The 10628-nt window shown below is 43.9% G+C and overlaps 1 protein-coding gene across 1 annotated transcript; it reads left to right on the forward strand.

Moving 5' to 3' along the window:
- Positions 1-3298: 3298 nt before the first annotated feature.
- Positions 3299-10030, forward strand: LOC306738135 (collagen alpha-1(XI) chain-like; the record flags this gene model as incomplete). The annotated part of the gene is made up of 11 exons (XM_079219964.1): positions 3299-3509; positions 3628-3719; positions 4125-4246; positions 4390-4552; positions 5975-6097; positions 7404-7523; positions 7611-7739; positions 7866-7913; positions 9515-9556; positions 9723-9785; positions 9875-10030. 11 exons carry the CDS (start codon positions 3299-3301, stop codon positions 10028-10030), a joined length of 1269 nt encoding a protein of 422 aa, XP_079076090.1.
- Between the last annotated feature and the right edge of the window lie 598 nt (positions 10031-10628).

Raw genomic sequence — 10628 nt, forward strand, 5'->3', positions numbered from 1 at the left:
ATAAAGCCCAGTATGAGTACACTATATGTGTGTGTGTGTGTGTGTGTGTGTCTGTTCGTGCACGCAGGCCCCACTTGTGTGGCCTGCGTGCACGCTAAAATCAGCCGCGTCTAAGCAGCACCTGATGTGTTTCGGTGCAGACGAGCAGAGCGTCTCCGTGTCTCGTCTTGTCCTCTGCTGCATTCAGATGTCAAATCATTTCTTGGTATGTACGACTGAAACCCCTCTTCTTGTACACACTGCTTATGGGTGTCAGGAGCAGTGTCACCTTTAAATCTAACCGTGGCTCGAACATGTCTGAACACCGGGACCTGCCCTTTTATGTATTTTATGGCTTTAAGAAAGGAGTGTTGGGAGCTCGACACATTGACCAAAGTAATCCCACCAGAGTGGGAAAAGACTTCACATGTGGATCTCTTGGATTGAGAATAAAATGGGTGGGAGGCTTGTTGAAGGAATACTTGTATACAGTGTATGTGTGAAGTGTAGAAAAGCAGCAGAACTGCCCCAATCTGTGACAATCTATTGAAATGAACCAACTCACAAACACAGAGGGGCGAATTCACAAACATTGGATTGCACCATGAATTGTGCATCACTTGCAACCGCAGTCTGCCCCGACTCAAGTGCAATTTGCCCTTTTTTTATTGCTTACCTTTTTGTGTTTTTCAAAAAATTCAGTAAAACACGTCAAGGAGCTTTACGCATTTATTTGAGCGTGACGATGCATTTGCATCACCGCTGCCGTGACCACATTAGTCTGGGCGTGACACCTCTTATAAATATGCTCCAGTTACCATTGACTGTCTTTAATAATTTCACTGTTACTGCTTGTGGCGGTTAGCGCTGGTCTTTGTGATTTGGGACTGTTTTTGTAATTTGCATAGAAAGGTACAATTTTCTTTTTCATTTTGCGCCAAATATCTACACGTTACCTCATTTAATTACATGCAAATGGTACAGGAGCAGTTTGAGGTGCATTTCACCCTCTTTGGCGGCTGCTTTGAGAATTACACGGTTTCTTTATGTCTTAGTTCTGCAGGTTTAGTGGCAGCAAAAGCTGTGCAGATGAATTATAATCATTTTGCGGAAAAACATTTTTTTGTGGAGCAGTTTTTGTTGGATACTTTGTTATGTTTTTATCTATAAAATGAATCCCATTGATACCACATTCATTGTCTGTTTGGTAAATATGAAGCTTCAGTAGATTAGCATAGCTTAGCATGAACACAGGTTGCAGGAAAAAAAAACAGCTGGCTTGCATCTCTTTGTGCAACAAAACAGTCTGGCACATAAAACCACCACTTTTTACACTTTGGATCGATTAAACTAACAAGATAAAGCTTTATTTACTCCTGAGGTGCTGGTAGGCTTTCTTTTTCCTTTTATTTCCAGTCATTGTGTGTTTAGTGTGTATTGTTTTGCATTAGATCCGTTAATGTCCCTGAGACGTGCAAAATATAAAAAATACCTTTCAATATAATGTCGGCCAAATCACCACCACTGCCACAAAGCTTCAAAGTGTACCACACAATACAGAAATAGAAGAATTCCAGCAATAGTTAACAAAAAAACAAACCTTTTACTGTAAACACACTGCAGGGCTGTTTCTGTTGTTCTGCTAACTCAGCGCATTTTGTGTGTTTTTAAGCTGCAGTGAGCAATCAGAGCACAAATCCCTGAAAACAAACTATACTCTAAATCTTTCCAGAGAGGATTCTGAGCTCGTGACGCGACAGACAGTTTCAATAGTTTAGTTTTTAGTTGAGTCAGTAAATCTTATGATACCCGGCTGCACACAAAAGACATAATTACACCCTGACTGACTGAATGCCTGAAGTGAGGCTGGCAGACGGACACACAGGAATAACAGGACAACAAATACATCTGGCACTCAGACACTGTGCCAATCTGTAAGCGTGTGTGTGTGTGTGTATGTGTGTGTGTGTGTGTTGAAAGGTGCAGAGCAGATGGAGAGTTTACGTAAGCCCCAGAAATACGTGTGAAAAGGAGCCACACCAGTAGAGGCATGCCCTCCTCTCCGCTGCCATCTATTCCTTCTTCCATTTCCCCTCTTTACCCCCATCTCTCCCTTTTCACTTTCAACATGCTGCACATTTTTACTCTCTTTACATCCCCATCTTTTTCTGCTTAGTCCATCTCACAGATCTCTGTGACCGTTGTGTCGACAGTGTTCAAAAGAATGTGCGTCTGCATATGATATGCATTTCTGCTCGTGCTGCAGCTCTGGTCACATCTTTAGAAATGTCTCTGCATCATGAGAGCTGAACCATCGACCTAATTATTTGGTTGGGTTGGTAAGAGAAGGTTTTGAGTCAGAAAACTCCCAAACGAGCTCGAAGAGGCCATAAAAGCTCCGTAGAGTGTTTCATCCATTGTTTATCCGCTGTTTGAACTCAGCGAGCGACATAGTGATGACATAGATTACTCGATTAAAGGTCGAAGATCCCTTTGATCCTTTCTCTCACGTACAAACTGAATGTGATGCTCATCTTCCAGACGGACATTAGATCCTTTGATTCCTAGCCGAGCGTTCATTCACTTGGCTCCACACCGGAGTCTTCCCCTGTGTGGAAAGCCTCAGTCAAAGGAAAGAGATGACTGGTGAAAAAACTTTTGTCAGTGACCGAAATGATGGAACTTCGTCCTTTTATTTAATGATCTCAATCCAACAATATCTGAAATAAGCAACGTAAAAAATACTTTTACTCACTGGCTTTTTTTTTTGAGCGTATAACTTGTTTGAAGCGTGATGGTGGGTGTGTTGTTTCTTTCATATTAAATGGTCCTGATGTGGGGATATAGGGCTCTGTAAAGACAGAAGGCCTAAAGCTGACTAAAGGCTTTAGGTCATAAACAACCGAGTCTCTTGCTGTTCCTTGAATATTTGGCCCCTACCAACAGAAGTCCCCGCATCCCAGTCAGATTTTCTCTCCGGCGTCTTCGTCTAATTGATCCGTTCCTCTTCCCCCTCGGATGTTTGTGCTCTTCCGGTTTCACGTCAGTCGCATAATAGAACACGACATTAAGTCGCCCCCTCGTTGGCCGTTAATCCTCCAGTCACGCGTGGGCTCAATCGGACATGGCACAGACTTTGTTTTCAGGAGCGAAGCCCGTTTAATGTCCGGTCCAACCGATTCAGACCTTTGTGTTCTCACATACAGCTCCTTGGGTAGCGCCTTGAGAAGTCCATGTGTGAAAGGGGCTTAATGCATTCACTGCTTGGCAGCGTGTTTTTCTGTGACAGATCTTTTTTTGGGGTCTAAAAGGGCCGATGATGAGGATCAGCACATCCAAACCACCTTCTTGTCTCTTTGCAGCCAATCCTATTGACGTCCTGAAGGTCCTGGAGCTGTCGGAGGACATGGAGGGCGTGTCGTTGGAGTCCGGGCTGTGCACCAGCAGAGAGGGGCGAGGGGAGACGGACCTCTCCTTCAAGATCGACAAGAAGATTCAACTGAGCGCGCCCACCAACCAACTCTTCCCTGGTAATACAACTCTGTGGGAGCTTGTTTGATGGAGTTAACAACCGAGTTTGTGGTGTGAATGTATTTGGTCATTGAGAGCCTGTGTCCTAATATGAGTGTGTGTGCTTATTTTCTGCAGATTCGCCATTCCCTGTGGACTTCTCAGTGATGACAACAGTCAGAGCTGTAAAAGGCTCACAGGTCTTCCTCCTCTCGCTGTACGACTCGCAGGTACGTCAGGATGTTGAAGCCAAACTCACACTTCATGCCGAATGTGCAACAACTCTCTTTTAGTTATAAAAAAAAGGGAACCTTTTCCTTTAATCAGAAACCTTGTCCACCACACTAACATGCTAGATTGACCTTGAGCAAAACTAAACTACAGGCAACCATGCGCCCTGCAGGACTCCTACTGGGGTCAGCATCACCGCTATGCCAAACATATTCATACAACATTTGTGCTGTATGCAACTATTATGTAAATGCCATATTCCATTTACATTTATGTGTAAAAGTGGAAAGAACCTGAATACACCAGCTGATGATTTTTGTTGTTGTTTGTCTGCCATGAAAACTACGTCTCCCTTTTCCCATCCTCATTTCCTCCCATCATGCCTTGCTCCTTCTGCCTCTCAGGGCACGCAGCAGTTGGGTGTGGAGATCGGCCGCTCTCCTGTCTTCCTGTATGAGGACCACGAGGGTCAGCCGACTCCAGAGCTGTACCCCACCTTTAGAAAGATCCACCTGGCTGATGGCAAGTGGGTAACTACACAACAACACACACACAGGCAGCTACACACACACATTTTGTTTTGTTTTTCCCCTGCATTCAAGTTTTCACACACAACCTCCTCAGGAAGTAGGACAGTAAGTGATGTTCTTCTCCCCTGCTTGCTGCCAGGTGGCACAGAGTGGCCTACAGTGTGGAGGGCCAGACCGTGACGCTCTACCTGGACTGTGTCAAACTGGAGACCCTGGACCTGCTCAGAGGTCACGACCCCCACGTCAGCACTGAGGGGGTCACCGTGTTTGGAACGCGACTGCTGGACGAAGACGTGTTCGAGGTGTGTGCATTTATCGTATGTGTGTGTGTGTGTGTGTGTGTGTGTGTGTGTGTGTGTGTGTGTGTGTGTGTGTGTGTATATTATGTAAAAAGACTTGGAGGGGGTAAGTGAACTTTAAGTATGAACCTATTTGACTTTTGTTAAAAAAAAAAAAAAGAGTGTTTGGTGAGGAAGTGTCTCTACTTGTTGCTGCTTGTTTGATTTATCCATCAAACTTTGACAAATGAAAGACCGTAAAGGCTTTTCTCCTCACACTGCCCTCCAGTGGCCGTGAGGTTGTACTGCACCTTTACTTCCTAGTCAAAGTCAAAAAGTCAAAGTCAGTTTTATTGTCAATTTTGTGCAATGTGCAAACATGCAGAAGATCGAAAGTATGTTTCTCTTCTGTCCAACATATAGAGAATTGTATAATAATAATAATAATAATAATAAAGTGCAAAAAACTGTTTAAAAGTTAAAAAAACAACAACATATAACATATAGACAACATAAATTATGAACCTACCCTTCAGTGCTTGAACTTCACAAAGCTGCAGAGGATTTAGATGAATGCAAAGGCTTGTACATGCCCTGTAAAATGAATTATTCCCCTAGCTCATCAGTCCTGCAAATTACTCACAATAAGCCCTTTGAAAATATATAACAAAATATCTCCTCCAAATCTGTAGCTGTGTAAAGTCTTTGTTGACTTTCATGAGTCCTGTTTCTGTTGCGTCCTCAGCAGTGTGAGGTCATTTTGGCCATTGACCTATTGTTTTTGGAGTGTCAGGTGGTCCATCTGTTTAACTGAACAACACCCAGCCTGTGTTTGACTTGGACTCCCCTCCACGTGTGTGGATGTGTGAGCGAGAAAGGAGAAAGAGTTCTTGTCCGTCTGTGGACTGAACCGCTTGAGACTGAAGCTCTGGGGACGATTAACTGCAGAGCAGCGATAAAAAGCAGCCGGTTAACTCACTTTGATCTGACTAAATGAACACATACTGTCTAAGATATGACAAGACGCGGGAGACAGATGCTCATGACATGTCCGCCGTGCAAGGGCGTAGCTATTGTGCACAATTTGTGCACCAATTATGGTGGAAATGTCTCCATTCATGTAAATAGAAAACACAGAACGCAGGCAGCATATGGCAGTAGCTCAACTTCTCTCATTTAATGTTATCTGATGTTATGTTTCAAGTGTTTCAGCAAGATTTCTGTTCAAAACAAATCCCACACATGTGTGTTTTCTATTAATTTAGGCACTTGTACGTGATTTTATAAGGTAAAGGTCATAATATTTAGACATATTGTACAGTGAGGAGCAGTGACATGATGTGCATTCCTGACCTGCTTTCAGTGATGTCGAGTCACAGCTCAGTTTTGTGTGTGTGTGTGTGTGTGTGTGTGTGTGTGTGTGTGTGTGTGTGTGTTGTGACACAGGGAGACATCCAGCAGCTGTTTATCGTCGATGACCCCAGAGCAGCAGAGACGTACTGTCAGGACTACATCCCGGACTGTGACGCCCCTTTGCCCTACGACGGGATATTAGCAGAGGCCGAGGAGGTGAGCCCCCTTCTCACAGCCAATCACAGGAGGCCGAGGGAGAGAGAGGGAGAGGGCGAGAGAGTGGAGCCACATGTGGGACCCAATTAAAGTCTTTCAGCCGGCCTCTTCCACGCTGCAAGGCATCTCAGATGCTGGATGTTGTGAATCCAGACTGTCGTTTTGAAAAGCAAAGGAGCCCCTTAAGGTTTCATTTGTAAGAGGAGGAAACTATTACAAGTATTTATGGACAGTTTAGAAGGCGGATCTGACACCCAAAAAAAAAAGACGAATGGTTTAATTATTTTTCTGTCAAATATTCTCGTGAGAAAATCCTCCCGGTAACATGAATTAAAAGCTCACTGTGGGCTGTGAGGAAATATTCGGGGCACAAACATCTTACCACTAGTTTCACTTTGAGAAGCGTCACTTTATTTCCTCGTCTTCTGTGCGATACTTCCATTTTTAGATGAAGTAATAAATCACCCCTACTGAGATCTAACACTCTTATTATATTTCTCTCTTCCTCTTTCTCTTTCTCCTCCCCTCTTCATACTTTGCCGGGTTTCTTTGTGCCAATGCTCCACTCTCCTGGGAAATGTTTCAAACCCACTTCCACTGCCGCTGTTTGATTTATGGTCTGGTTTACAGGTCGAGCTGAAACTGGTGCATTGTGTTCGGTTGTTCTATTGTTCCGCCGGCAGAAATGCAAACGGCCAACGGATAAATAAATATGTGTCGTCTGATGACACTGCGATGAAGCCGCCGTGCCGTTAAACGGGTTCAAATGAAAAGACTGAGCTGTGGCTGTGTCATTTATTTCCTGGCTTCTTCGTGACATCTCTCTCATGAAACAAAGCACTCAGCCAGACACGACTACTAGAGGAATCTGATGAGTCAATAGGCATCCTCTCTTCCCTAAAACTGTTCATTTGATCATTCATAGTCACCTCTTCGCAACATTTTAGAATAGGCCAAGATAACACATTGGTAACAAAAGCAAAAATGTGCTTTTTTTTGCCTCACACTGCATGGGATAAACATAAAGTGGGAGTGGGAACTCATTTTCATTCACATATCTTGAGGTGAGAGGTCAAGGGATGCCAGTTTTCCCCTCCCCTTCCTTTATATGGAGCGTTCTTCTTTACTTTCTCAGGTTGTCTAGTTTCATACGCTGATATATTATACGATGATATCTTCACAAGGACAGTCTCTGAAAGTCGGTATGTCGACCTCAGAGGTCACACGTTCATGTTCCATGTTCTGTGTGTGTAAATAAACACAATCATGCATCATCTCCGCTTTGATCCTTTTTTTCCGTCGTCAGGTGGAGAGAGTCCCCAAGAAACACGTGGTGGAGGAGTTCGAGGAGTTTGACTACAGTGACCTCTACGAGGACCTCTCTGTTTCCACGGTGACAGCCGGGCCTAATGTCACAGAGTACGAGGTGAGACTCGGAGCGTGAGCGTGTCTTTTTTTTTTTTTTTTACATTTTTAAATGTCCGTTTCTGTGCCCTCGCGTTTTGTTCGACAGATCGTAGAGTATGAAGACTACGACAACGCGTCCGACCCGTACCACGTGAACGAGTACGAGTACGAGGAGGAATACGACGACCGCTACGGGCCGGCCGAGAGGGAACGAGAGCACTCTGTCAACGCACAGGTACCGGCCGAGCCATCGAACACCGAGAGCTCGTGACGTTATACGTGAATAAATCCTGTGTGGACGGTATTAAAGTACCCATTTGTGCCTCTCATTCGTACGTCTTTATCCTTCTCCTGTCATTAGGACATTCCAGAGAAAGGAGAGAAAGGAGAGCCGGGCCATTTGGGAACCGTAAGGAAAACACACACAGGCTTAAACACATACAAAGTTTGAAACGCATCCACAGCATCGAGTATCAAAAACGGTCAAGGTTGGGGGAAAAAGACGTCAAACGATTTGTGGAAGTCTTTGATTGTCATGGAATAGTGAAATAAAAAGTACGTCCTCTGTCTTTTCCACCGAGTTCAAGGAAAAGGTAAGAGGAAAAGACTGATCTGACTCTGAATCTGTCTTTCTGCTGCTTTCCATTTACCTCGAACGTCCGAGATGGAAATGACGTCACCGCCGAGTTTTTAACATTCCACTAGAACAAGTCTGAAAACGTAATGCTGGTTGCTCCAGCCAGGTGAGCTGTTGTTAGCAATTATTGTTAGCAAGTCAGATAGAAGAGCTAATAAACAGCACATTACTACAGATTTATATACTGTAAAAAGCAGCCATCTTGGATTTTGGGTTCGGGATTGTTGAGGTTTGTCTGGCTTTCCGGATTTCCGACTTTTAGGCAACAACTTTCCAGTTGAAATTTGTAAATTCCTGAATCCCAGTTTGAATGAATCGCAGCATTACCGACTAGGCTACGTCATTATGTGAGGCGGTTGCTTTAAATGCTTCAAATGTTGCTGCCGCAAAGGATTGTGGGACAGTATTATCTTCTTTCCTTTGGTAAAGGATGGTCCAGAGTACCTATGCTAAAGGAGGTAAGAAAGGAAGCATTGAAGTAATTTTTCTTTGCATTGAAAGAAATGGACTAACTCTTATGTGGCTGAGCAGCGATGAATCTGGAGGTTCAAACATATTTTATTCAAATGAATTAATCAGTTTACACTTCTCAGCTTCAAACAGGTATCGTTCCAGCTCCACGAAAAAAACCAGACATTAGGATCTCAGACTCAAATAGTTTTCAGCGCACATAGATGTAGATACATAAGTGTGAAACACAGACACAGTGATGACGATGTAGAAACAGAGTTTGTTCACCAGTTCTCAGATATTCAGGAGAATTTAAGGAATGAATTTATTTGTCACGCGTTCAAAAGCAAGTGGTGCATTTCACACATTGCAAAGCACATAACACACTGTATAACTGTAAAAGTTCAATGTAACACATTAAATATCTTGGTCTCATTTCTTAGCAGAGGTTAAACCCTCAAATATTAGTAATGGCCTCAAACATCCTGTATTGAACCTTCAATCAACCAGAACTTTATTCCAGATTCCAGATAAAAGACAAGACTTGACATACCATAAATACAAAAGCACAATAAAGACTCATAGTTTAAGAGTAATGCCTATACCAATGTCTCCACAGCTGGGATTTGTATCATGTGGTACGAAACCATATAGATAAACTCAGGAGGATTTCATTTTCAGACTCATTAAGCTGGCAGATACATTTGTAGTTGATATTTCCTCAAACAGCTCGTAGAGTATTGACTCCTGTAGCCAAAAACATTTAATATGCACTATAGAGGTTTCAGCAGTATTCTCATAGCATCATTATAAGCTGCTTTAAGTCTGTGTCAACTTGCTTTTCTGTGAAATGTGCAGTATGTGCACACCTTAAGCAACCACTTCAGAGAAAAATAAAGTGCATTTCTGTGAAATGTCTGCAGGGAACGCAGATCACAGGACCCTACGGGCCTCCAGGACCTGAGGTGAGTGATTTTGGTCTTTGGTGTTCAGGTAAGAAACCTGTTCTAAACGTGGGCAAGAGGGTCAAAGGTGCAACTGCAGTGACTTTTAACATGGAAGCTTGCAATTACACATGTAATATAATTCCACTGTCGAGGGATTCAACTGTTTTTTGTTCCGTGTGTGCAGGGAGAGTCGGGACCTTCTGGAGTCACAGGACCTGTGGGACCTCGAGGAGACCCAGGAGAGCTGGTGAGGACTGCCCTTCTGTCTGCTGTGTGAGTGACTGAGTCCATAACTCCATAACTCGTCCATAACTGTCCTCCGCTGTCTCCTCTCAGGGCCCGTCGGGGCGGCCAGGCCTCAACGGGGCCGACGGGATACCAGGACCCCCGGGAAACATCATGCTCATACCGGTAACACGAAGAGACGTCTGCGTGGCCCGCGGCCTCTCAAGCTGCAGTGGTGTTGCTCTGGCAGTTATTTGGTCCCATTAACCCTCAACGGAGCCCCGGGGGCAAATGGGAATGTTTGAATGTCGTAAATGAGAAATGTGCTGGCTCAGGATCGTTACTTAACGTTGTTTCCTGAACCCAAATAAAACATATATTCTGTGTAGGTGTCAATCAAACATTCAATTTAGCTAAATGGACATATTTTTTGTGTCAGACGGCATTTAATTGATCTCTTTAACACTTTAATTGGGTGTTTGTCTGGGTTAACATCTGGTGCCTGTGAAGGCCAGAACATGTGACTCACATCATACTCATCAAACCATTCATAAACCTCCCGTATGGAAGCCTCTGATTTGTCCTTTAATTCCCCCCCCTCTGCACCTTTTTATGCAAAATCTGAATAGCAGTGCTACATATTGGCCACTGGGTGGGGCATTGAGTTTGACTTAAAAGCATATTGTGTGTGTGTGTGTGTTTGTGCAGTTCCAGTCAAGTGGTGATCCAAAGGCAGGTACACAGGTGGTTTCTGCACAGGAGGCGCAGGCTCAGGCCATCCTGCAACAGACCAAGGTACACGAGCTTCTGAAGTATTACCGTTACGTCTTAAACACACAAACAGAGAGCTGATGTTGGACCACTG

This window comes from Taurulus bubalis (assembly GCF_910589615.1).
Source record: "Taurulus bubalis genome assembly, chromosome: 6".
Classification (NCBI taxonomy): Eukaryota; Metazoa; Chordata; class Actinopteri; order Perciformes; family Cottidae; genus Taurulus; species Taurulus bubalis.